Source organism: Equus caballus, chromosome 6 (assembly GCF_041296265.1).
Source record: "Equus caballus isolate H_3958 breed thoroughbred chromosome 6, TB-T2T, whole genome shotgun sequence".
In the NCBI taxonomy this organism is placed as follows: domain Eukaryota; kingdom Metazoa; phylum Chordata; class Mammalia; order Perissodactyla; family Equidae; genus Equus; species Equus caballus.
The window spans coordinates 83,082,689-83,109,589 of record NC_091689.1 but is presented as its reverse complement, the minus strand read 5'-3'; the positions used below and the strand labels follow the sequence as shown (position 1 = coordinate 83,109,589).

At 50.2% G+C, this 26,901-nt stretch overlaps 1 protein-coding gene and 1 long non-coding RNA gene across 4 annotated transcripts; one reads left to right on the top strand and one right to left on the bottom strand.

Moving 5' to 3' along the window:
- Positions 1-884: 884 nt before the first annotated feature.
- KRT18 (keratin 18) lies at positions 885-5,688 on the bottom strand. Its single transcript, XM_005614771.4, has 6 exons — positions 3,973-5,688; positions 3,144-3,226; positions 2,636-2,792; positions 1,890-2,054; positions 1,436-1,785; positions 885-1,079 (listed from the first exon to the last, which is right to left on the bottom strand). Exons 1-6 carry the CDS (start codon positions 4,387-4,389, stop codon positions 959-961), a joined length of 1,293 nt encoding a protein of 430 aa, XP_005614828.3. The 5' UTR covers positions 4,390-5,688; the 3' UTR covers positions 885-958.
- On the top strand, positions 5,661-26,901 carry LOC106783330 (uncharacterized). 3 transcript variants are annotated; one of them, XR_011439760.1, is made up of 6 exons: positions 5,661-5,789; positions 21,941-22,006; positions 23,136-23,350; positions 23,794-25,126; positions 25,216-25,709; positions 26,702-26,901. It is a non-coding gene; the product is annotated as an uncharacterized lncRNA (long non-coding RNA). The 3 variants fall into 3 exon arrangements; XR_011439759.1 differs by lacking the exon at positions 5,661-5,789 and adding an exon at positions 20,249-20,389; XR_011439761.1 differs by lacking the exon at positions 5,661-5,789 and adding an exon at positions 20,337-20,475.

Here is a 26,901-nt window from a genome sequence, read left to right as displayed (position 1 = left end):
CAGAACGTGTGCATTTAACCGCTGTGCCTCTGGGCCGGCCTTCTTTATTTATTCTTCTTTATTGCTTTCTTTCCTTTAGGATTTTGTTAATGTTACTTTTATACTTTCTTTAATTTAAAAAGATAAAAATTATTATTCCAATCAAAGCATATAATTCGTTTTAGACATCCATTGTTTTCACTACTAGATGACACCTGCCAATGAGCAGCACAGAACCGTGACATTTCAGTCAGCTCTAAGGTGCTCCTTGCTACCGAAGTGGATGCTTACTTAGGAGCACTGCTTACCTCGATGGGAATCACTGGTGTGGACTGTTCCTTCACCCGCGGTGATCGCCTCTACTCCCATTCCAGCCAGACCTCTAGCACTCTAAAATCACATCCCGGTGGAGTGAGAGAGCAGGTCCCACAGGACCGCAGGTCTGGGGGCTTGGATGGGGGAGGGGCTGGGGGAGCAGCTGCAGGTGGGAAGCCCTAGGCAGTGGGTCAAGGATGCAGATCGGCAGGGATGGGGAAGGCCAGCTGTGTGCTCTGGTCCTGCCTCTTCCTCTTTCCTTTGCCCTCTGTCCTTGGCCCCACTTCCTTCTCAGGCTCAGATTTCTGCTAAGGAGCACCTGTCAGCCAGGGGCCTTTGATCACCAGGTTTCTTCAAGGCTAAGATTCCCCAACTCCAGTGGAGTTTTCCCCACCGCCCTGGCCCACTCCACCTACAGTTCCCTCCTTCTCTGAGAAGGTGTTTCCAAGAACCCAGACCCTTCCTCCGCCCACTCCTCCCCCCCACCCCCCCATATGAAATCCTTTGGGTCAGAGGTGATTTCTGCCTGATCAGAGACAGGCCTATTGGGTCAGGGCATTTGCATAGGATGAAAACAGCCAAGAAAGACATAAAGTGTGGTCCAGTGACCACTGAACTTTTTATTGGCCTACTGCTCCCCAAAGGGTACCCTGCTTCTGTGGCCTCAATGCCTCAGAACTTTGGTGTCGTTGATCTCGGACACCGCTCTGCCATCCACAATCCTGCGGGAGGTGATCTTCTGGATGGTTTGTGAGGAGCTGCTGCTGTCCAGGGCGTCGCCGAGACTGTGACAGAAGACCAGGCCCCGGTTATAAGCAGCCCCACACAATAGAAAGGAGATGAGGAAAGTGGAGGAAAAAAGCTTCCTTATCCCCCCGCCTTGACCTTGAAGTTCCCCTTTATTCCTCCATAAAGGGGGAGGCAAGGCCAAACTCCATTCCTGCTCTGTGTATGGCTAGAGGCAATACTTATCTGTCCTCTTCTCCAGAAGGGAGCCTCTGTACCTGTTACTCCCTTGGAGACACAGAGGCAAGCACAGAGCCCTGGTCTAATGCTCAGCGGATACCAAAGAACAGGCACATGGGGGGCTTACAAAGGCTCAGGAGTGTGGGTGTGTGGGTGAGAGGAGGGTCCCACTTACCTGAAGTCCTCCCCGGCTTCCAGCAGGCGGCGATAGGTGGCGATCTCAGCCTCCAGCTTGACCTTGATGTTCAGCAGGGCTTCGTACTCTTGGGTCTGGCGTTGGCCCTCTGCCCGGGTCTGGGCCAGCTCGGACTCCAGGTGCCGCAGGATCTCATTGAGCTGCTGCATCTGCATGGCGAAGCGGGCCTCCACCTCCCTCAGGTTGTTCTCCAAGCTGGCCTTCAGATTTCTCATCGAGTTCAGGTCGATCTCCAAGGACTGCACCGTGTGCCTCAGCTCCTTGAGTGTGGCCTCAGCAGTGCCTATCTCCTTGGTCCGCGTGGTGACCACTATGGTGCTCTCCTCAATCTGCAGGGTGGGCACGGTCCTTAGGTCCCTCCTTCTGTCTGCCTCCCTCCCACACCCTCGGGCCTCTGCACCTAGCTTGGCATCCATCCCTTCCCCTTGTGCACCTGCTGGGACCAGTACTTGTCCAGCTCCTCTCGGTTCTTCCGAGCCAGCTCTTCATACTGGGCTCGGATGTCCGCCATGATCTTGCTGAGGTCCTGAGATTTGGGGGCATCCAACTCCACAGTCAACCCAGAGTTGGTAATCTGGTTCTGAAGACTCTTCACTTCCTAAAGGAGAGAGGGACAAAGTGAGGGGGGGCTCAGGCTCAGAGCTCAGTGGGGCTCTTTACCTGCGACTACCTCTTCCAGGAGGCCCTCAAGATCAGTGGGAGAAGAGAACAGAGAAAACTCTTGGCTTTGCACTCCGGGCAATGCCAGTCCTGGGCGTTCTACTCCAGATGGGTACAATGCCACCCACTCACTGCCCGTGCCTGTCACTCACAGGTGGTTTGTCTCTCCTCACTTCACCCTATCCCTCCATCTATCCTCCTTCCACAAACCTGCTCCTTAGACCTTCTTCCACGAAGCCCTGCCAGCTCCACTTGCCCCCACTCCTCCATCACCTTGCTCCCAGGACTGGCTGCTGCTACCCCTGTCCCCATCTCATTCTCTCACCCATGTCCTCTTGACTTCATCATGCTGTAATTCAGGTGACCCACTGAGTACGGGAACAGTCAGAGTAAGAAGAGCCTAGGCTGGTAGTTCTAAACTTCCCTGCAAGGGTACTTGCTGGTGGCCTGCCCCATCAACTTCCCACCCAGACTTGTCTTGGCCCCTGGTTCCTGGCCTGGCCAGTGTCCCCTGCTTGCCTCCTCGTGGTTCTTCTTCATGAAGAGCAGCTCCTCCTTGAGAGCCTCGATCTCTGTCTCCAGCTGCAGCCGAGTGACATTGGTGTCATCAATGACCTTTCGGAGCCCATGGATGTCACTCTCCACAGACTGGCGCATGGCCAGCTCCGTCTCATACCTGTGGGAGTGGAGGTGATCAGAGGGGCCCCATCTCCGATCCAGAACCTTCTCAACCCATGCCACCCCAGAATAGCAGCCCGGTGCCCACTGCAAACCAGCAAGCCAAGTCACGAATCAGGTGCTAATCCTCTGGACGCTGTTCTTGGCACTTGGGGGACAGTAATCTTAAACTGGGTTACATGAATGAATAAAGCGATGGAGCCTAACTCTCATCCGCCCAGCTCTGCCCCTAGATGAACAAGATCTCACGGTGAGCCCCTAACCAGTGAGCCCCTAACCGACCCACCCTAGGGAACAGACCACTCTTATTCTTAGCTCCACCCCCAGCCCCTTAGCCCCCCAACCTTACTTGACTCTGAAGTCATCAGCAGCAAGACGGGCGTTGTCAATCTGCAGAACGATGCGGGCATTGTCCACAGAATTTGCAAAGATCTGGGGGGATTGTAGAGAGAGGTTGCTCCATGAATGGGAAGTCAAGGATGGAGTGGGCTGAGCGTGTAGAAGGCCTTACGTTATGTGTCTCAGTGGAAACTTCCTGGTCCCAGGAGTATCCAGAGGCTCTCCTTATACCCCTATCTCTTTCCACCTCTGCCCCTCACACTGTCCCTCCTTTCCTGGAGTCCCAAATCTCAGTGCTCCCACCAGCCTCCCACTGCCTCTCCTTTGGGCCTCTGCAACTCCTAACAACCACCTGGTCCTCTCCTGGTATTTTTCCCTAGTGCACCTCCTCACACCCCCACCCCCTGGATTGGCCCCTCCCACAGGTAGGCCTCCCAGATGACTCAGCCTTAGCTACATCCGTTTAACCCTCCAACTGTCCCCACTGGGCCAGATGCCAGAGTGTCTGGGTCCTCTTTATGGGCCTTTTCTGCCTCCACGCTACCTGCTGCCTGCAGAGCTCCTCTTTCTCTTTCCCACTGTCTCCTGGGAAAGGGCCTTCCCATGCCCGTCACCACCCTTGGGGTCCCTGTGGCCAGGGGTGTGTATGGAGACCCAGGGCATTCCTAATCCCCTTCCCCGGGAGTAGGGGGTGGGTGGAAATAGAAAGGGGGAAGGAGCCAACGCCCCCCCTTCTTAAAATTCCTATCCTTGGGGGAGGGGAGGAAGAGGGAAGGGAGTGGAAAAGCGGCGGGTCCAACACGGCAGGGAGCTGGGGCTACTCCCTCGGTGCCCCTTACCTGAGCCCTCAGCTCCTCAATGATCTTGAGGTAAGGCCCCCAGTCTCGGATCTGGGGCCCCTTCTTCTCCAGGTGTTCCCGGATCTTGCTCTCCAGTCTCCGATTCTCGGTCTCCAGACTCCTTACCCTCTCCAGGTAGGAGGCCAGGCGGTCATTCAGGTCTTGCATGGCCTCCTTCTCACTCTGGATGCCTCCTACGCCCACCAGACCCCCGGCCATCCCCGCGGCCAGACCCCCGGTCCCCCAGCTGCCCCGGAAGCTGGAGGAGCGGGACACGGAGATGCGGGAGCCCGAGCCCCCGGCGCCTGCATAGACGCTGGCCGCGCTGCTGACCGGCGGGCCCCGGTGGCTGGGCGACTGCACGGAGCCGAGGGACCGGTAGTTGGTGGAGAAGGTGGAGCGGGTGCTGAAGCTCATGTTGTTCGCGCGGGAAAGCGAGAGGCCGGGACTCAGGTTCTGGCCGCGGAGGGGGCCAGGTTGGCGACTCGAGTTATATCGCTGGGGGAGGGGGTGGGGACCGGCCAGGAGGCCCCGCCCCCGGAGTCGGAGAGGAAGCCTGGCGACAGGTGGGCTACCGGGCGTGGCCGGTGGGGGGGGGGGAGGGGGACGGTGTCCAGCCCTCGGTTCCGGGCCCTTGCCAGCCTGCCCCCGCCCCCTCAGCGCTGCCCTATCGAGGCCACCCTTGGCCCCCTCCCCAGGGGTGAGTAACTAGGACAGGCAAGGGCAGCAGGTGGTTTCAGGGTAGGAAGTGACGTTATTCTACCCCTCTCCCCCAGGTAGAGGAGCTGCTGGCAGGTTGAGAATTTGGGGCTTTTGGGGGGATGAGCGAGTGGAGTCGGGTGTGAGTCCCCGTAGCTGTCCTCAGCCTGCAGCCCAGGTTCCCACCTGCAGAGGGGACCTTGGGGGAGCGGGATCCTGGAGTCTGGGGAATCCTGGGGAAGAAAATTGGGGGCTGGAGAAGAGGAAGAGAAACTCAATCTGAGCCTCACATCTACTGGTTTACACACTCGACCCCCACCACACTTGGTCCCTACCTGCACAGTTCACTAGCACACACTCACACCTATTGCATAGACGTGTGTTGTGGAACATGCAGGAACACATCCCCATGCCCCCTTCTCTTCCCCTCGACTCAGGCGGATGGAGGGCTGACCTTGGTGGAAGACTTTGTAATTCGAACAGGGGACACGTCCTCACTTCTGCACACCGTGTGTCAGCCTTACCTACACCCCTGTGTAAACAGATACTCCCTGAGCACTTGCACTTCCCCAAGTGTTTGCTAGGCACCTCCCGTGCATCAGGCTCTGTTCTAGCTGCTGAGAGGACAGCAGAGAATGAGAGGGAACTTCCTCGTGAAGATTGTAATATGTCCCACATGGCTTAAGAGGACAGACGCCCACTAGAAACGTTCCAGCTGGGACTCAGCCCTGGTGGCCAGCCCCTCCCCCTCCTTACTAGGACTTTTCTCCAGGCCCCCTCCTTCTCCTGCCTCTCCTCCTAAGGCTTTCTGGATCCCAAGCCTGTCCCCAAGGGGCTGCCTCCTCCAGGAAGCTCAGGTCAGGAGAGAGGTGAGAAAGATGGAGGTAGGGAAGTTCCCACTGCTCCCTGCATTTCTGAGGCTGGATGACCACCCCCTGCTGAAGGAGTTGGGGGAACCTGGAGGTGCTGGGCCTTCAAGTCTGCCACCATCAGTAGCTTGTTTTTCCAGCAGGGCCTGGCATTACACGCTTGTCTGTGCTCTTTGCTCTGGAGTGGACCTATCGATCCTTATCGAGCTGCCAGCTGAACCGAAGAGGCGGGGGCAAGCAGGAGGGCAGGTCTGGAGGGGAAGGGGCCCTGGAGTAGCCTGGCCAGTAGACCAGCTCGGGGGCTGGCCGGTGGGGTTGGGGGGTGCAGCTCAGATGTGGGGCTTACCCCTGAATTGTCCCAGGCCTGCTGCCTTCTGGTGGGGAAAGCCCCACAGTACTCAATGGGAGCTGGCCAGGGGACAGTCAGGGCCTGCTGAAGGCCAAACGGCAAATGGGATGCAAAATAGCACACAAATGAGTGCCCACTCGTTTTTGCATGGCAGGTTCCTGGGAGATTAGAGGTGCCGCCAGTCAAAGGGGCTTCTCTTGCTTTCTGCTTCACATTCCCCCACTGGGTTCCAGAACTGTCATGTGCAGAATTGCGCAAGAAGGTGTATCGATTAAACACACGATGTATTGCCTTTGCTGCTTTTGCTAAGCTTGAAGCCGACCAATTTGGGTCCTCTGCTAGCTGTGTGACCTTGGGGAAGTCACTTAACTCTGAACTTCAGTTTCTTCCCTTGTCAAGAAGAGTAATAAAGCCTGTCCAGTCTATTTCCTTTGGTGGCAGTGGATACGAGTGGTATCACTCACTCATTCATTGAACAAACACTAATACTTGCCGCAGAGTGAGTCTCCCATCCATCCAGGAGGGCAGAGGTGGGGGTCAATTTAATTGTAAAGAGGGCTCAAGGATGGAAGGTCTCCCTCTAAGTCACTTAAGACCCCCAGGGGACTTTGAATTCCACGAGGGAGGGATCAGGCCCAGATCCCAAGATTCTTGTCTAAGCTGTTTCCCAGATCCTTCTCTGGTCCCTGCCCCACTCCAACTGCTCAGGAACTTTTGGGGCCTGTAGAGGCTCAGTCCAGGCTTAGTCTGGGGGCGGAAGGGGGAGAGCTGCCCGCTGGGTCTTATCTCCGATAGCTGATGTCAGTGGCCACATTCCTGACCTCTTACAGCATCAGGGCAAATACCAACCTCAGGCTTCCAGCACCAGCCTACCTTTTCCACCACTGCCAGATTTTTCTGTGGTTCTGGGCATTTTCACCCTGGGGGCCTCTGGGAGAGCTGGGGAGAGGGGCATGAGGGAGGAGTTTGGCCCCCAGATTCTAGCAGAGGAGTTTGCATTTCCAGATTCTCAGCACTGGGGCTCCGGGTCAGGGTGGGAGGCGAGGCGGAAAGGGGAGTGGATGACTGTGAGGCTCGGCCTGGGAGAAGGCGGAGCAGGGGGGCCCTGGCAGAGGCGCCCGGAACAAAGAGACCCAGCAGAGGGGTCCTGAAGCATCCCCGCCCCCATCCTGCCCCGCATTCCGGTGTCCTGCTGAGGGGGAGCTGGGAACCTGAGAGGCAGGTTTAACTTCTGAGTAAACTCCGAGATGACCCTGATAAGGGTGGGTCAGCTCTGCCTCCCCCTCCCCACATTCTCGTGCCGAGGGCTGGAGCCAGGGCCCTGGGGAAGCTAGATGGCGGGAGATGAGAGGATTGGGGAGGATTGTGAGGGCCTGCAGTCTTTCAGGCTTCGCTTTATCACTTAGTCTGGAAATTTCTTTCTCAATTCTGAGGAGGGAGGTGTTCAGAATAGCACCTGAGGTGTGAGGATGGGGGTTTATCGCCCTCACAGGGAGGGGCTGATTCTTATCATCTTAGAAGGATTGGGAGTGACTCCAGAAAGGACTTCCCAGAAGTGTGAGTGTGTGTTGGAGAATGTGAGAGGTCCCTGAGGTGAGGAAGTGGGGGGTTGGAGGCAGCAAGGTAGCTGAGAGGATGGCCTGGGAGGCTCCCCTCAGTGGACGGCCCAGCATGTGCCAGTGGGCCTCCTGCAGGAGGACCCCAAGGCCACTGAGTGAGGGACGAGGAAGAGAACAGAGGGAGGGAGGGATGGTGCAGGATGGAGGGAAAGGAGCCTGGGGCAAGGTGGGACTCCCTCCTGCCAAGCCCTGCAGTGGCACGTAGAGGACCTCTGTGAATGACTAAGATTTAAACGATTAACGAAAAAGGGGTGCTGGGAGAGGCTGGGGCCAACAAATATGGTTAGGTGGGCTGCAGAGGCAGGTGGGAGGATGGGGGCTGCAGCCGGCTTGGGTGCAGGACCCAGTTGGAATCTCTCAAGACTTTGGGACTCTCTCTGGAGGTGCCCCTGCCCCGTTTGGAGGCCCTGGTGCTGCCTGTCCAGTGTGCAGTGGAGGAGGGCTTCTGAGGGCTCAGGCCAGGCGCTTTCCCCAGGGCTGGGAAGGCCAAAGAATACTCTGGCACTTTGATATCATTGCTTCCGTTGGGTTTGTTCCCAAAGGGATCAAGGAAGGAGAGATCAGCACGAGGAGCACGTGGCTGCCCAGGAATCTCCAATGCTGAGGCTCAGAGAGGACTCCTGGGAATTTGACCCTTCTACTAGCCCCCCCCCGCCCCCCCCCCCCAGTTCCCTGGGCCTGCCTGCAGCCCCCTCTGGTGCAGCCAGTTCTCACCCACCAGGAGAGGCCTCTTCCGTTCTTATGACCTCTGCCCCTCTGCCCCCAGTGCTCCTGGTCTCTCTTCAGGTACAACCCCATACCTCAGTGCCATCTCCCCAGCCTGTCACCTCTTTCCAATCTGCTGAGATGTGGGGGGGGGGGGGGGGGGGGTGGCGCATAGGGATGAGGCACTTGCTGTCAAAAGACCTGGGTTCAAGGTCCCACTGCTGACTGGGCGACCTTGGTCTCCTTGGCTGTAGAATAAGGAGAGCGGCTACAGCTACCCTGAGAGTTTGCATGAGGGTGGATGAGATCTGTCTGGGGAGCTTCGGCGGCGGAGAAGCTGATTGACTTCCTTTCTTTCCAGTTTCCCCCATCTGCTTCTTTCTTCCCAGTCCCCCTGTTTTGCTATCACTACCTTCTAGCCTTCTGCTCCCTGCCCTCACTATTTCTTTCCTTTCAAACTGGGCACAGGGCAGAGGCAGCTAAGACTGAGTCTATGGAAAAAGAAGTGAGATGGAAAAGCAGAGTGGCTGAGAGCCTTTCTCAAAATCATCCTGCCACTGGCCGTGTCTCTGTCAGTCTCTCTCCTTCGGCTTTGGCAGATCTGCCAGCAGTGTCTGGGGGAGCTGTCCTGTGAGCAGCTGGAAAAGCAAGACTACAGCTTGGGAGAGGCACGGGGTAGGGGATGCAGCATGCAGGGCCACGGCCAGCCCTTAGGGCCTTTGCACAAACTGGAAAGAGCCAGCCTCCTCTGCGTCTCCTTGGCCTGGCGCCCTGGTGCACTGACTGACAAGCACAGCCAGGTGTGATGGCCCCGTCTGGAGCTGTCCACCTAGAGGATTTGGGGGAGGCCCTGGTGTGGGCGACATGGCCCGAGGAAAAGGATCAGACCAAAGAAGTGGGCAGAGTCTGCACGGAGGGACCTAAAGCAAGAAGAGGAGGAAGAGAGAGGGAAAAGAAAGGAGAAAGGAGGGGAGGCCCAGAATCCTGCCAGCTGCAGGGAAGAGACCAGGAGAGAGAGGTGTCATGAAAGCCAAGGAGAAGCAGTCTGAAGGAGGGGCAGTCCACCAGGCAGATGCACAGAGAGGGCAAGGAGGCTGAGGACGAGAAGAGCACTTCCGGTATAGTGATGGACACTGAAGCCCGGCGGTGGGAGGCTGAGGAGTGAGTGGTTAGTGACAAAGTGGAGGCAGAGCATAGACTTTCTTTCAAGAAGCTTGTCAGGGAAGGAAAGGAGAACATGGGATGGCATCCTGTTGTAGGTAGTAAGTTTGCTGGAAGGATTCCTTAGAGTGGTAAAATTTAGCAAGACTGGTCAACAATTAACGAGCAATAACAATGAAGTGTGGTTGGCGCTATGCCAGGGCAATTCCAGGGAACAACAGCAGCAACCGGCAACCTAGCCTAAGATCCTGGGGGAGGCGACACTTAAACTGAAACCTGGAAGGTGATAGTACTAGCAAGTGGAAAAGCTGGGGTGTGACATGTGTAACGCCTACGTGCTCCTGCCTCTCTACGAAGGAAAGAGTGGGACAGAGGCAGGAGGAGATTGTGGCACAGGTGGTGACGTACATGGTCTTCCATGTAACTCAGGGGCATGGGAGTCTAGGCTTGAAACATTGCTGCAATGCCATGATGGCCTCTTGGCGTGGGCTGAGTGGGAAGCAAAGGCAACCAGAAGACCTCAGTGGAAAAGAAGGCCAGGGACTGCGAGCTGACACGCTGGACGGCAGCAGCTGTGTGGAAGACGAGGGAGTGTGAGAAGTGGCAAGTCAGAGAGGGCATTCTCAGAGTTTGGGGTCAGGGCAGGTGAGGTTATTCAAGGGTGGCTGAAAGTGCTGGAAATCACAGAGTTCAGGATCTCAAGGGAAAGAGAGGATGGGAAAAGAGCACAGATTTTGGAGTCAGATGGATCCTAGCTCTGCTGTTAGCGGGCTGAGTGACCTTGGTCAAGTTGAGTGCCCACGTTGGTGAGTTTCTCTGAGCTTCACTTTCCTTATCTGTTGCTGCAGGAATGAAATGTGCATGATAGGACCTGGAGCATAGCAGGTGCTTTTCAAGGGAGCTCCCCTGCCTCCTTCTGGAAGAATCATCCACAGGGAGGTTCACGTCTCTCAGTTTGGTTCAGTCTCACAGCGAGCTGGGAACACAAACATTAAAAATAAACAAAAGTAATCAAGGAGATGATTATTAGAGGAGACAGATAATCAGGCAAACAAAATTAGGCAAACAAACTATGAGGAGTTCTGAAATACTGTCAGCGGAGGGAATCAGTCATCCGATCACAAACTACTTGTAAGGCACCTGCTAGGTGTCAGACACGCTCTAGGCTCTTGGGATGCAGCAAAGGAAAGCCAGATGAGCTTGATGCTTTCTTGGGCTCACATTCTAGGTGTTAAAGGATTGAGCTCATAGAGAACCTCATGGAGGAGGGAATGCTCGGGCAGGGCTTCAAAAAATGAATAAGAACTTGCTAGGGAGACAAGGGGGTCAAGGAGAAGACTTTCCAGACAGAATGGTTGACATTGGGATCCGTTATAGCGTCCGACAGAGTCCTTTGCTCCTAGTTTCAGATCTGTATCTCCTGCTGGGCCCTGGATCTTATCCCCAATTAGAGGTTTCAAAGATCTCTTAAACTTATCAGATCTAAGGCGGAACCCATGATCTTCCTGCCTCTGCTTTTTTCCCTGCATTTAAAAAATTCACATTTATTGAGGTGAGGTGCAATCTGCACACAGTAACATTCACCCTTTTTAGGTATACAGTTCGTGGGCTTTGACACATGGATGCAGTTGTAGAACTGCCACCGTAAATCAAGATATAAAACATTTTGATCCCTTCAAGAAGTCCTATCATAGTCCTTCATAGTCCATCTCCCTAGCCCTTCCAGCTCTGGCAACCACCGAGCTGTCTCAATAGTTTTCCTTTTTAGGACGGCATATAAATTGAATCCTACGATGTGTAGTCTTTTGTCTCTGGCTTCTTTCAGTTAGCGTAATGCTCTTATGTTTCATCCATTTTATTGCACGTTATCAGTAGTTTGTTCCTTTTATTGCTGTATCATATTCCATTGTAAGGAGGTACCACAGTTTGTTTATCCGTTCTCCAGTACATGGGTATCTGAGTGGTTTCCAGTTTTCAGTAATGATGAATAAAATTGTTATAAACATTTGTGTACAGGTCTTTGTGTAGATATATATTTTCATCTCACTTGGATAAAATACCCAGGCATGACATGCTGAGTTGTATGATAAGTGTATGTTTAACTTTGTAAAAGATTGCCAAACTGTTTTCTAAAGTAGCTATACTATTTTGCATTCCCACCGGTAATGGACGAGAGTTCCCGGTACTCTGCATCCTCACCAGCACTTTGTATTGTCTGTCTTTTTTTTTTTTAAATTATAGCTTTTCTAGTGGGTGCAGAGTGGTATTTTATTGTGGTTTTAATTTGTAGTTTCCCAATGACCAATAACCTTGAGCATCTTTTCGTGAGCTTTTGTTGCCATGTGGATCTCTTCTTTGATGAAATGTCTGCTCAAATCTTTTGCCCACTTAAAAATATTGGGTTGTCTGTTTTTTTATTGTTAAATTTTAAGAGTTTTTTTTATATATCTAGATTTCAGTTCTTCATTATATATGTGATTTACAACTATTTTCTCCCAGTCTGTGGTTGTCTTTCTATTCTCTTAATGGTGTCTTTTGAAAAGAAGTTATTCATTTTGAAGAAGTTCAATTTATCAAATTTTTATTTTATAGATCATGCTTTGCTGCTGTGTTTGAGGAATTTTTACTTGACTGGAAGTCACAAAGTTTTTTCTGTTTTCTCCTAGGAGTTTTATGGTTTAGATTTTACATTTTGGCCTATGATTCATTTGAGTTAATAGGTTTGGCAAATATTTTCTCCCAATCCGTGGCTTATCTTTGTATTTTCTTAACAGTGTCATCAGAAAGAATGAAGTTTTAAATTTTGATAAAATTGTATTATCAAATTTTTCTTTTATGGTTTGTGTTTTTCGTGTTCTAGGTAAGAAATCTTTGCGTAACACAAGAGCACTAAGACTTTTTCTTATGTTTTCTTTTAGAAGTTGTGTAGTTTTAGGTTGTACGTTTTGAGTTGATTCTTGTCTATGATGTGAACTATGGGTTGAGGTTAATTTTTTCCTTTACATGAAGATGTCCAATTGTTCCAGCACTATTTGCTGAAAAGACTATCCTTTCTCCAATGATTTACCTTGGTACCACTGGGTGAGTCTGTCTCTGGCTTCTACCATGTTCCATTGATGTATGTATCTACTCTTATGCTGAAACCTCACTGTCTTGGTTATTGTAGCTTTATGGCAAGTCTTGAAGCCAGGTAGTGTGAGTTCTCCAACTTTCCTCTTCTTTCTCAAAGTTGGTTGGGCTATTCTAGGCCCGTTGATTTTTTGCATAAATTTTTAGAATTGTTTTGTCAATCTTTAAGTAAAAGCTTACTGGGATTTTGATTGGGACTGCATTAAATTTATGAATTAATCCAGAGAGTAAATTAACGTCTTAAAAATATCGAGTCTTCCAATCCGTGAACCTGGTATATCTCTCCATTCATACAGATCTTATTTACTTTCTCTCATTAGTGATTTGTGGTTTTTATCACACAAATCTTGCACTTATTTTGTTTGATTGGAAGGTAGGTTATGTTTTAAATCTGATTGTAAATGATATTGTGTTTTCAATTTCAATTTCTAATTGTTCATTGCTAGTACATAGAAATATAGTTGATTTTTGTATGTTGCTCATTTATTAGTTCTAGTGGCTTTTTTGTAGATTCTTTGGGATTTTATACATAGCATATAATTTCATTTATGAATAAGGATATCTTTATTTCTTCTTTACCAATCTGTATACCTTTTGTTTCTTTTTCTTGACTTATTGCACTAACACCTCCAGTACAATGTTGAATAGAAGTGGTGAGAGAAAATATCTTTGCTTTGTTTCTGATCTTGTGGAGAAAGCATTCAATCTTTCACTATTAAAAATGATATTAGCTGTCGGGCTGGCCCCGTGGCCGAGTGGTTAAGTTTGCGTGCTCCACTGTAGGTGGCCCAGTGTTTCGTTGGTTCGAATCCTGGGCGCAGACATGGCACTGCTCATCAAACCACGCTGAGGCGGCGTCCCACATGCCACAACTAGAAGGACCCACAACGAAGAATATACAACTATGTACCAGGGGGCTTTGGGGAGAAAAAGGAAAAAATTTAATCTTTAAAAAAAATGATATTAGCTGTAGGTTTTTTGTAGATACTCTTCATCAAGTTGAGGAAATTCCCTTCTGTTCATAGTTTGCTGAGAGTCCTTGATCATGAATGGATGTTGACATTTGTCAAATATTTTTTCTGCATCAGTTGAGATGGACATATAATTTTTATTTTTTATTTATTTTTATGTTTTATAGAGATTAGCACCTGAGCTAACAACTGTTGCCAATCTTTTTTTTCTTCTGCTTTTTCTCCCTAAATCCCCTCAGTACATAGTTGTATATTTTAGTTGTGGGTCCTTCTAGTTGTTGCACATGGGACACTGCCTCAGCATGGCCTAATGAGCGGTGCCATATCCATGCCCAGGATCCAAACCAGTGAAACCCTGGGCCGCTGAAGTGGAGCATGTGAACTTAACCACTCTGCCACAGGGCCAGCTATTTTTGTTATTATTTTAGTATATTAAAAAATTAATTATGTAGGGGCCAGCCCCATGGCTGAGTGGTTAAGTTCACTTACTCCGCTTCAGCAGCCCAGGGTTCAGATCCTGGGTGCAGACATGGCACCGCTCATTAGGCCATGTTGAGGTGGCATCCCACATGCCACAACTAGAAGGACCTACAACTAAAATATACAACTATATACTGGGGGGGATTTGGGGAGAAAAAAACAAGCAGGAAAAAAAAGAAGATTGGCAACATTTGTTAGCTCAGGTGCCAATCTTTAGGAAAAAAGATTAATTATGTTGATTGATTTCAAATATTGAACCAACCTTACATTCCTGGGAGAAACCCCATTTGATTATGATGTATTGTTCTTCTCATTTATTGCCAGATTTGATTTGTTAATATTTTAGTAAGGATTTTGCATCAATGTTCATGGAGGATGTTGGTCTATACTTTTCTTTTCTTATGTTGTTTTTGTCTCGCATTGGTATTGGGGTAATGCTGCCCTTATAAAATGACTTAACAACTGGTTCCTCCTCTTTTATTTTCTGGAAGAATTTGTGTAGAATTGATACTATTTCTTCCATAAGTCTTTGGTAGAATTCACCAATGAAACAATCTGGGTCTAGAATTTTCTTTGTGGGAAGGTTTTTAACTAAGAATTCAATTTCTTTAATAGAAATAAAACTATTAGGTTACCTAATTCTTTTTGCATGACCTTCAGTAGTTTGTGTTTTTTAAGGAATTTTTCCATTTCATTGAAGTTGTCAAATTTGTAGGCGGCAAGTTTTTCATAATATTTCCTGATTATCTTTTAAACATCTATAAGATCTGTAATGATATCCTGTCTTTCATTACTGATATTGGTAGTTTGTGTCTTCTCATTCTCTCTCTCTTTCCTCTAGCTCGAAGTTTATCAATATTTTTGATCATTGCAAAGAATCACCTTTTGTTTTCATTGATTTTCCCTACTGTTTACTGTTTTTAACATCATTGGTTTCTGCTCTTATGTTTATTATTTCCTGCCTCCTGCTTGCTTCTTGCTTTGGTTTAATTTACTTTTCTTTTTCCAATTTCTTAACTTGGAAGCTTAAATTTTTATTTCAAAGCTTTCTTTCTTTCTTTTTTTTTAATATAAGTATTTAATGCTATAAATTTCCCTCTAAGTACTGCTTTATCTGTGTCCCAAAATATTTAACTAATTTAAAATATTTTCTAAATTCTCTTGTGATTTCTTCTTTTAGCCATGGGTTATTTAGAAATATGTGGTTTAATTCCCAAATATTTGAGATTTTCTGGATATCATTTTGTTATTCATTTCTAGTTTAATCCTCTTATGGTCAGAGAACATAAATTATGTGATTTCACTGCTTTTAAATTTGTTGAGATTTGTTTTTTGACCCAGAATGTGGTCTATCTTGATGAATGTTCCAGGCACACTTGAAAAGAATGTGTATCCGGCTGTTGGGTGAAATTTTACATGTGTCAATTAGATCACATTTGTTGATGGTGTTCTGTATCTTTGCTGACTTCCATCTATTTGTCTTATGAATTACTGAGAGAAGAATGTTGAAGGCTCCAAGTATAATTTTGGATTTGTCTCTTTCTATCACTTTCTGTTTTATGGTTTTAAAAATTCTGTTGTTGGGAGCATACTCACTTAGGATTGTTTTATCTTCCTGATGAACGGGCCCCTTTATCATTAAGTAATGTTCCTCTTTATCTCAGCTATATTGCTTGTTCTGAAGTCCATTTTATCTGATAGTCACATGACCTTCTTCTAATTTTCCCCTTCGCAGGGGATGGCATCACCATGCAAAGAGGTGTGTAGGGTAGAAGCTGAGTTGTCATCCTTGACACCTCCCACCCTCCACCACCATATCAACCCATAATCAGATCCTGTCGTTTTACCTCCTAAATGACCCCTGAACCCTTCAGCCCCCCTCTAGCTCTACAGTCATCACCCTAGTCCAAGTTATCAATATATTATCTCTTGCTTGGCCTACTCTATTGGTTTACTAACTGATATCCTTGAATCCACTCCAGCCTAATCTGCTCTCCACACTGAAAGCAGACAGGATTAAAAGAACCACACACAAATGAAGTCACGCCTCTAAATCTAATTAGATCTTATTAGAGCCTATTATTCTCAGATCCAAAACCTTAAGGTGGTTGACAAGCCCTGCATGGTCTGGCTCTCTCTCCCTCTCCAGTCACTTCCTGGAATTTTTCTCCCTCTTAATATGGCTACACTGGCCTTCTTTCTGTTTGTGGAGCATGTCATACTCTTACTTACTCAGGGCCTTTGCACATTCAATTTCCTATATCCAGATCATTCTCTTCCCCTTAGTGCAGGCTTTTCTATTGACTTACTCATCCTTCATATCTTGTTCAAGTATTGCTTTCTCGGGGAAGTTTTCCTAACTCCTTCAAATTTAGGTCAAGTTTCTTCGTAATATACTTTCCTAGGATCATGTTTCTTTCATTACATAATGCATAGCAGTTTATATTTACATCTTTATTAGTATGATTGTTAGGTTACTATCTTTCTCTCAACTAGATTATAAGCTCCAGGAGCCATGTCTATTTTGGTCACCCTTGTGTTCTTAGTACCTGCACTTCTTAGGTGTTCAGTAAATATTTGTTGGATATATGGGGAGCCAATGGGTGGCAGAGAACAGGAAGAGCAGAAGATGAAGTGGGAAAGGTTGGTGAGGGCCAGGCCAAGAAGGGCCTTGTAGGCCGTGAAGAGTTTGCACTTCCCTGGTTCTCAACTTTATTTTGTACCAGATACACTGGGGAACGTGTTAAGAATGCACATGTCCAAGTAGCACCCCCCATCTGCAGAATAATACTCTTTGGGGTTGGAACCTGGGCCTCTGTTTGTAATAAGTTCCCTAGGGCGGCACCAAAGGCTGAGGGCTACTGTTTCAGAATCTGGGGAGACTGATGCTGGAAGCAGGGAAGTGTCGTGATCAGAATTGCGTTTTGGCAAGACCATTCTAGCTGGATGTGTTGGAAAGATATGAAGGGACAAGATCGGAGATTCCTGCCATCAACTAGGGAAGTGATAATGAATGCCCAAACTAAGAGAGAATCAGCGGAAATGCAGGGAAGAGAATAGATTCAAGGGCAATTTAGAAGTTAGAGTTGGCAGCTCTTGGTGTCTAATTGAGCATAAGAGGAAAGGAGAAGTAAGAATAGCAACAACAATAACTAAGTTATTGAGCACCTATGATGCCGGGCACGATTCTACATGCTTTCCACGTATCATGTTTTTAGTCTCATAACAGCCATGTGAGGCAGGTCATAGTACCATCCCCGGGATGTCAGGTGACTCCCAGGTTTCTTGCTTTGGAGGCAGTGATGCTGTCTGTCAGACAGGGATTCCGAGAGGAAGTGAGGCCAGGAGGGTGGTGGTAGATAGTGACTTCGGTGTGTCACCTACTGATGTTGAGACTTGGGTGAGATACCTAGGTAGCGATTGGAAACACGGGTCTGAAGCTCTCCTGAGCATCTGCAGATGTTGGTCCAGGAGCCATCATCCCTGGGAGTGGATGGGATTGGTCAGAAGAGGTTGAGGCACAATCCTGGGGGTCCTAACATTCAAGGCTCTTAATCTGACCTCCGCGGATGGGTTTCCCGAGTACTTGAGGCCTTTGAGCTCTAGGCAGATGCCGGCAATCTGTGATTGTGCCTTAGAGTCTGAAAGGGGTGCATGGCGCCCCAAAAAGATTAAGGATTCCATATACAAGCGGTGGGTAGATAAAGAGGATACAGGAATGAAGACTGGAAAGGAGTGGCCAGAGAGATAGTAAGAAATTCAGAAGGAGATGTCAGGAGGCCAAGGAAATAGTCTATTAAGAAAGAGGGAGTGGTCAGTGTTGTCGAGTCCAATATTGCAGGGCAGTCAGACAAGAGAAAGCTTGAAAAGAGTCTACCAGATTTGGCTACTAGTTGATGACGAGGGGTTTTAATCATCTCCGTGGATAGGGACAGGTAGGATGAGGTGAGAATTGAGAACGAATACGGCCTCTTCTGTTGGGAAGAGGAGAGAGAGGGGTCAAGGGTCAAGGATGATCTCCCTCCCCCCACCTTTCCCTTTTTCCCTCCTTCTTTTCTTTTTTTTTAAGGAGGAAGCGACTTGCACATGGATACGGATGGAGGGGAAAAATCTCTCCTAGGATGGGGGTGGGGGAAGCAGGACCAGAAAGAGAAGCCATTTGCTGGAGCAAGGTTCTGAGGGGGTGGAGTGCAGCGCGCAGGGGGAAGGCCTGGCTCTGAGCACAGGGAGTGCCACCTCCTTCTCCAAGCTAAGGATGGGCATGGGTATAGATAACAGGTGAGGGAGGCATTGTAAGGATGGTGGTGGCAGCTGTGGGGGCTCCTTTGGGCGCTGAGAGTCTATAATTCTGGTGACTGTCAGGTGGGGAGACACCGTCTTCTGCTCTGAAGCTGTCCCTGTCTTTTCCTTAGCCTGGAACACCCTCCTTCTTGTATTCTTGTATTCTTGTCCTCCTCCAGGAAGCTTTCCTTAACTGACACCTGCACTCCGCCCCTTTCTAGCAGTTGGCTCAGTTCCCCATTTCTTCTTCACCCCTTGGCACACAGGCCAAGAGCTCCCCCTGGTTCATTCTCTGTCTGTCTCTGGCCTCTGGATAGAAAGTTCACAGAGTGGGTAGGGAGGGGACGTGAACGCATGTATCTGTAAAATGGGTGGTTTTTCCATTAGGACTCCCCCTCCCCGGCTCTCAAGACAGGCTCTGCCACAAGAGGGTGCTCAGCCAGAGAGGGCCTGGCTGGCATGGTCTAGGCAGCCGGCCCAGCTGGCAGGACGCCAGCGAGGACCTTTGCTCCCTGTCCTGATGGCCCTGGCCTCCGTTGCCATGGCTGCCCCATAGTTTGGGATAAACAGAACTTGTCCCTCTCCTGTTCAGCTTCCTGACACCTAAGCGTGTCCTCAGAGAGGCGCTGGAATTTCAAGTGTTCAGGTGCTCTCCTCCGACCCCTGGAGGCACAAGGCTGGTGTGTCACTGAAGTTAGGCCCCATTCCCCTCCCTCACTGTTCTCCTGCTGGCCCTGCTGCTCCCTCCTCTCCCACCTATGTCCTCCTGGAACTGGGGAGGGATGGAGAAAGGGCTGGGACTCACTTGGTCTGTCACACTGGATGGTGGGATGTAGGGAGGAGCCTTTCTGTCCTGGATTACCTCCTTCGGACTATTTCTGGTCTGTGGTGACCCTCCTGAGGCCCAGGTCCAATCTTTGGTATTAATGAGAAGAATCGCAGCTTTTGTCTTCTCTTACCTTCTGTATCCTTGGGGCCAAGGGTGAGGGAGAGAAGATGGGAAAAATAAAAGTGAGGGAGAGGAGATATGGATCAAAGTGGAGAAGGGGACTCATCTGGATAGAATTGAATCATAGAATCATTCATTCATTCATTCATTCGTTCCTTGAATCAAACAAGTTCCTGCGCTGGGAGCCGAGGGAAAGAGAAACACCTGTAGGGCATGGCCCCGCTTTTGAGGGAGGGGCCTGGGTGCTGGTGTGAGGGCCCTGGACTGAGAATTCGGGGGCCCTTGTTTGAGCCCCGACTACCACTTGCTGGACAAGTTACTCCTCTGAGCTTTGGGATCCTCGTCTGTAAGTGAAGATGGTGATCGTGAATCCTCAAAATCATTGTGAGGATCGGATGAGATGGATGTGGAAGACTGCCTCATTAGCCGATGTTCAAAGCATGTTAGACGCCCATGGCTCAGGTTTACAATCAGGGAGGGGTGCTCAGGCCAGTGTAACCCAGCCCAGGGGTGTGACAATGGCCGTTCTCGGGGTCTCTGTGGGAGCGGCCACTTCTGGCCATGCTGACTGGGGCAGGCTGTGTGGGTAGGTGCCTGGTGCAAGATTTTCATTCAGTAAATGTTTGCAGAATGAATGGGGTGTGCTGGAGCCAGGGCCTTCGGGAGAGTTGGGTTTCAGCAGGTGCAGGTGACTGGGAGGTGCCAAGGGAGGGAAGGGCACATCCCTGGGGCTGGGGCGGGAGAGAGCTAGTGCCAGGTGGGGAAGGCTCAGCTCACTTGCCAGATGAGGGGTTTGACCTTTATTCTGAAGGCAACGGGAAGCTCCGAGCTGGGGGAGTGACAGGATCAAAATGGTGTTTGTCAATCAGTCTGGCTGGGCACCAGCAGAGGACGTTCTGGAGCAAAGCCTGGAGCAAAGCAAGTAGGGGAGGTGGAGGGAGACAGGGACAGAGGGGCAGAGGGAGAGTGTGTACGTGTCCAGGAGCTTCAGGGCAAGTGATGGTGATGTCACCTCCCCCTCCACTCTGCCGAGGGGCTGTTCACACCAGCGCGTTGTCGTCAGGGCAGTCTCACCCGCCTGCAAGGAGGAGGAGGGAACGGCACAGGGAAGTGGAGAACTTCTCAGGGACACCGAAGACAAGGGAACACTGCCTCCTTTCTCCTCCTCGCTCCACAAGAACCGGGGCCCAGCTCAGGGCAATAAGGTGGGAGAGGGGAGGAAGACAGGACTGGAACTGTGACCCAGGTTCCTGGGCTTTCTGGGTCCTGCTCCTGGCCTCTAAGAGAGAGGGTGAGCTAACTGTGGTTTTCAAATCTAGACAAGCAGTTAATTGTGGCAGAAAGAGCAAGAAGCCATTAGGCCCCAGAAAGACCTGTGCGTGAACCCTAGAGCACAGTACCACATGGCTAACTGGGATGACAGTGTTGTGCAGCCCGGGACCTAACTTTCCTGGAGGGAACTTGCTGGCCTGGGGCTGGCTGGCTGGTAGGAATGTGAGACCCTTAGCCCTTGTTGGGGCCAGTCGTCCTGATCATCTCTTCTTCCCCTTTGTTCCCGTCTCATTTTCGATGGACCACACACCCTGGAGTGACTCAGGTTTGCTGCCCAGGCCCACCATGCCCCCAACCCCCAGCTATGACTCAGCCTGAGTGCCTGGGAATGTAGAAATAGCTATCCTAGCTCTCCCGAGGCGGGAGATAAGGTTTATGGCCCAGATAGGCTCCTTCTCTGTGAGGTGGTCAGTTGTGCAAATACACCCCCAGCTGCATTCCTCGGGTCAAGACCCTGCCTTACTCAGTCTTTTCCAGGAATTGCAGGCTGTCTGAGAACACCCTTGGCAGAAACCTGCTCAGCACCTCCTCCCCCGGAGGTTATCTCCTCCTATCCTGGCCTTCCTCTCCTCGTGTCCTGGCCTTGTTCTGTGCTTGCCCCATTGAGGCCTGCCCCTCCCATTCTCGGCTCTTTCTTGGCTCCTGGGTGGGCCTGATCTGATCTAGGGCTGAGTGAGAAGAGATCAGCACAGCTCCTTTTTCAAAGGAGCATCCTTCCTTCCCTAGTCATTCATTTCTACTCCTACTACACCTTGGATTATCCAGTCCTTCCTTCAGTCTATCCTTTTGTTCCCTTTCAATGCTGTTATGTTCACCGCTGTTACTGCAGTGGGAGGGAGCTAAGGGGGACCCCAGAGTACAGCTGAGGGTGTGTGTCATCACAGGGGCCCTGTAGCTGAGCGGAAGGAGACGAAAGACAGGAGGAAGGTGAATCCTTGGGGAGGAGTTTGCAATTTTTTCCCATCACAGTCGGAATCCTATAGAGGAACTTCACAGGGGGCAAAGAGAATCTCTTACGAACATTATCATCCATAGTTTATTTTGTATATGAGGGGGTAAAGGCTGAGAGCCCAAATCAAGTATGATTTCAAGTTTACTGCTTTCTCCACTACGTTTCCATCACTTTTCAAAGTTCTAAATACCAAATGGATTTAACGGTAATTAATAATAAACCATAATTTCAAGGAATTTTATAAATAAATGGTTCTGCTCCTTTATTAGACAGATGAGACCACTGTAGCTCAGAGGGGAAGTGACTTGTCCAGTGTCGCACGGCAATTGAGAGACTGAGTTGAGACTAGAACCGGGGTTATTTGATTCCCAGTTATGTTTTCCTGCTACTCCACATTGTTCTAAGAATTGTTTAATCAATTCTCAAAATGAAAATTAATTTTCATTTCATTTCATTTTATCGCAACTTGCAGATTACTTTGGAGGCGGTGGTCGGAATTTGCAGAAGTGAAAGACCCGAGGGTGTGTCAGCTCACAGGGTGAGTGCCAAGGCCGGAGCCGGGAGTTCAGCTCCCGAGCCAGCCAGTGCTCAGTTGGCCCGGAATTCCTGAGTGTCTGCAGTCAGCAGGGCAGCCTCTGCAGGCTCCTGGAAGGCATCTTCCTTTATCAGAGGTGCTGGCGGGTCAGTATCAAAGCTTTCTTGCTGGCCTGGAGAATCTGCATTCTGGCACCCCTCAGCCTGTCTTTGGCTAGACCCAGAGGACCAGGAAAACTACCTTTCGTTTGGCATTGGAAGAGTTGGGTTGAATTCTGATCCAGGCACTTGTGTGCTCTGTGACCTTAGGAAATGTATTCAAAGTTCCTGAGCTTCCGTATCCTAATCTGCGGCCATTTGTACTTTCCTGGTAGGTTTAGTGGTGAGGATTAAATAGGGTTGTAAAAAGTCTATGGTGCAGGGAGTGCCTGGCACAGGGTACTATCTTGGAGGGATGGGGAGAGCGGGAGGTGTGGGGCAGCGAGGCTCGCCTTCGGAGGCAGACAGGGTCTGGTTCTGTCTCTCCCATTTTCTACTGCTTGAGTGCCAGCTATGCTTAACCTGGAGGCTGTTGCTTCAGCTCTAAGATGGAGATGCTGCTTGCTTCATAGTTTCTGTAAGGATTAAAAGTTGTCGTTACCGCCTTAAGGGAACTCCTAGGCCATTGCGGGTACCTGGACCCATGCCCAACTCTGGGAGACCAAGTCAGAGCTGGGGATGCTCAATCAGACTCCATGCTGGAGGGCTTGGGGGAGAAGCCTGGGAAGGAAAGTCTGGGAGGGCTTCCTGAAGGAGGTGTTTGAAGTGGAGCCAGGCTGGAGGGACAGAGAGAGCAGGAGGGCCCCTGGTCTGGTGAACTGCATAGCAGAGAGAGAGTTTATGTAGGAGCTGGCTGCCAAGTGGAACACGGTCAGACCATGAATGAGGTGGGGCGGCTGGGGGTGGAGGGTTAGTGTGGCTGGATGTGGGAGCCATGGGGTCCGGGGTTCTGGGAGGAGGCCCAAGGAGTTTGACTTCTGTAGGTGGACACTTCTGAGCCAGAAGCACTGGTCTGGGAGGGGAATGGCCCTCTCCCTGGGTGGAACTTTCTCTCCTCTGCCTCCCATGTTCTGAGGCTGCTTCTGCTGTTTGAGCTTCTCTTAGTTTCCCCGAGATGATTACCCGGGAGACCTGGGGAGACAAGGAAGGAGGCAGCGAGGCCTTGGGGAATAGACGCGCTCAGCCTGGAATTCTGTTGGGAGCACAGAAAACACACACTGAACTGTGTTGCCATGGAAGCTTACCTAACGCTTCCCTGGGGCTAAACTGGCCTTGGCTGGCCCAGGCCCAGCCCATTTTCACCTTCCAGGTCAGTAGACTTCCCGTAAGACCCACAAATGGGTCACTGTGTCCCCCTTTGGGGTTATCTCAGCCCCTAGAGAGGAGGGAATCCGGGAGGTGGTTTGGTTATCGGGTGGTGGGGAGCAGGGCTGTCCTTGATCTAAGCTGCTCTCCCTTCTCCCTCCCATTTTCTCTCTCATAGACACACACATACACACACGTACACACACACGATGGCGCAGGCTGAGTCAATCATTTGTGAATTCATTCATCGTGCGTTGGTAGAATGCCTGCCAGGTACTTTCTAATGCTGTGGACATGGTGGTTAACAAGACAGTGAAGGTCCCTGTCATCATGGAACTTTCCTTTTGCTGGAGAGGTCTCCTAAGTCTGTCAGAATCCCTAAGATAGGACAGGTAATTTAGATGTTTAACAAATGTTAACTGAATGAGTATAATATATATTTTTCAGATTGCTAAACAAAATTAGAAAAATGTTTTTGGATCTTCTCTTCTGGGGCATCCACATGACCGCTCCCCTTGATGGGGATAACTGCACACTGACTCTGTGAAAGAGCATCGCTGGAGGAAGAGCTCGCGCAGGCTTTGGACTGACCCCAGACTGAGGTCAAGTCTTGAAGGACTTTTAGTTCCTTATCTGTAAAAAGGGGGTAATATTACCTTCCTCATGGGCTATTTTAGGGTGACGAATAACACACGTAAGAGATCTGACACTTTGATGCTTAGTGGGAACCAACAAATGAGAGCTGCCATCATCATCACCATCTTTTCCACCACCACCACCGCCACCGCCATCATGGTCACAGCAGGCCTGGGTTGAGAGTTGGGGAAGGGGAGGGGCGTCAACAGGCAGGGCTCGGTTTGCATGGCTAGCTCCCCAGGAATTGGATATGCAAGCTTCTGTTTTGCATGGTGGCAGATTTTTGCATTTTTCCCTTTATCACTATTCCACCTCCCTCTAGTTACCCTCAACCCCCCTGAGCCAGCTCTCTCTCCAGCCTAAGCACCAATCATGGGCTGGGCAGGCCCTGCAGAGGACGCAAAGATGCATGAGACACTGCTCCCTCATGCAAGGGGAACACCAGGGCTTAAATTCTCCCACGACAAATGTGTCAAAGCCGTGCGAACAAGAACACGAGTCCCACGGGGGCTGGTCTTGACGTCGATGAAAGGGTAGGGCAAGCTGCACAGAGGAAGGCTTTAGGAAAGGCAGAGGACAGGCAGGGAGGGGTGGTGACAGTCAAGCTAACATTGATGGAAGGCCTCCGACTGCCGGGCACTGTTCCCTGATCTAGTGTTCATATCGGGCCTCTTGGGTAGTTATTATCTGCATTTTTGGCAGAGGGAAAGGAACCTCAGAGAAATTAAGTAATTTGCCCAACTTCACAATGTTAGGAAGTCACTCCAGAATTCTTTTGCTTGCCTTCACTATCCTTCAGCTTTTGGTCACACGTGGCTGCGGAGCAGAACGTGCGTAAATACGCTCAGTCCCACCAGCAGACGGGGTTCCCATTCCAGTTCTTCCCTTCACAGCTGTGTGCACTTGGGCACTTTCCCATTCCTGCCTGGCAGGGTCTTTATGAGTTTAAATGAGGTGAAGTGTGCATTGCACACAGTAGGGCCACAGGACGTGTTTCTGAGGCTCTGACAATCCATCTGATGCTCGAGTCCCCTTGACCTTTGCCTTGAACCCTTCCTTACTCACCGGAAGCCGAGACTTCCTAGATGATGCTACAGATTTCACTTGCCCGGAGCTTGAAGTTTTGGGAAGCCCTTGCTTACGGGTGAGCAGAATCTCTGGGGGCTCCTTCCTGCGGGTTCCAGTTGCATTCCTTGGACCACACAGATGAATGTCCCTTCTTCCTCCTGGCAGGCGGTGTCTCTTCTCCAGGCCTTGCACTCCCAGCTCCTGCAGCTATGTCTCTGTGGAACATGGTTCCCATTCCCCTCCTTAACCTAGACACCTCCTTGCATCACCTCTTACTTGTTCAGTTCCCTCCTAAGAGTCAGACAAGAGCCAAACACTGTTCTCCAGGCGTGGTGTGATCTGTGGGGAGAAAATGGGCTCTTCCACACTGTCATCTGCTGCTGAGGACCACGGAGGGCTTCATGGCGGCCTCCTCAAGCTGTTGCTGGAGCGAAGGCGTGCACACTTGCACACAAATGTGATGAACAATGGTAAGAAGGCAAGCGTCAACTGTGTGTCCCGGGGAGGGGCTGCTCATTCCCTCTGCAGCATCTACTCTGGGCAGGCACCCTGCCAGGTGCAGACTGGCACAGAGATGGGAACCAGACAGACGCCAGAGGACCCTACCCTGTCCGCCAGAAGCTGTGGTCTCACACTCGTGGGATGAACGTGATGGCAAGGTAGGTCCAGCGGCTCATAGTAAGTATGTGCACCAGTCCGGCTGGAGCAGATGCTAGGGCTCAGCGGGAGCTCCTGGAAGCACACCTTTGTCACCTTCTTACTTCCCTTCATCTTGGACTCAGCCATGCAATCAACAACTACATCCTGTTGGTTATTTCTTCTCACAGTATGTGGCCTCCACCCTGACTTCCCACCCCACTGCTCCTGCCACACCGCAGGCCTCGTCCCTTGCGTCCTGCAATAGCCCCCTTCCTAGTCTCCTGCCTCCAGTTTGTGCCCCTACCCCCTAACCTACATATCTCAGCCCGCTTAGTCTGCCTACAGGACTTCTTTAGCCATGTCACCCTTCTGTCCCCACACCTTCCTTGGCCCTTGTGACCTACAGGATAAACTCTGTCTGGCTTTGAAACCCTCGATCCCACCCAACTCCTCACCACCCACCTTTTCTGCTCTGTTCTACGGGAATCCTGTTCCCGACCAACGACTCATCGCATTTCCAGATCTTTCCATTCTTTTCTAAGCTCAATTCAATCAAGCCTAAAACCATTTTAAATAGCTCTTCGCTTCCTCTGAAGTCCTATAGCGTATGTCTTAATCACTCATTTATGTGAAAGCAAAATTTTGTTGCTAAGGCACACAAGGTAGACTTTGGCCAGGCAGTATTTTTATTTATACAAGGGCTCAGCGTGTATACAGATATCTTTATACCCCTGCAACCCTCTCCATTTCCTTTGTGTACATTCGGGTTAGTGGAGGTAATGAACAGCTGTTGTTTTCACCTGTCCAACATCTCTTCCTCATCTTTTGCCCCATCACCTTTCTGCCCCTCTTTTATATAGTTTGGGTGGGGCTGGCCATCCCTCTCCACGGCCCGGGCACATGATCCGGTCTGGTCAAGATTACAGTATTCTAGTCCCTTGCCCACAGTGATTGGTTCTGGGGTGAGCAAGGGCCCTAAGTCAGCCCAATGAGAGTCAGCCTTGGAATTTAGCTGGAAGCACTGGGAAAGAGGCACTCCATGGTCATCGTCCTTGCTGCCAAGAAGGAAGCTAACACAGAGGAAAACAGTCAAGAGAAGAAGAGAAGGATGGCCCTGCTGTGATCGCCAAGCCTCCCATCCATCTACGCTGAAAGCCAAGTTCACCCCTGCACTTCCCAATTGTGGGAGCAAATAAATCATCTTGTGCTTAA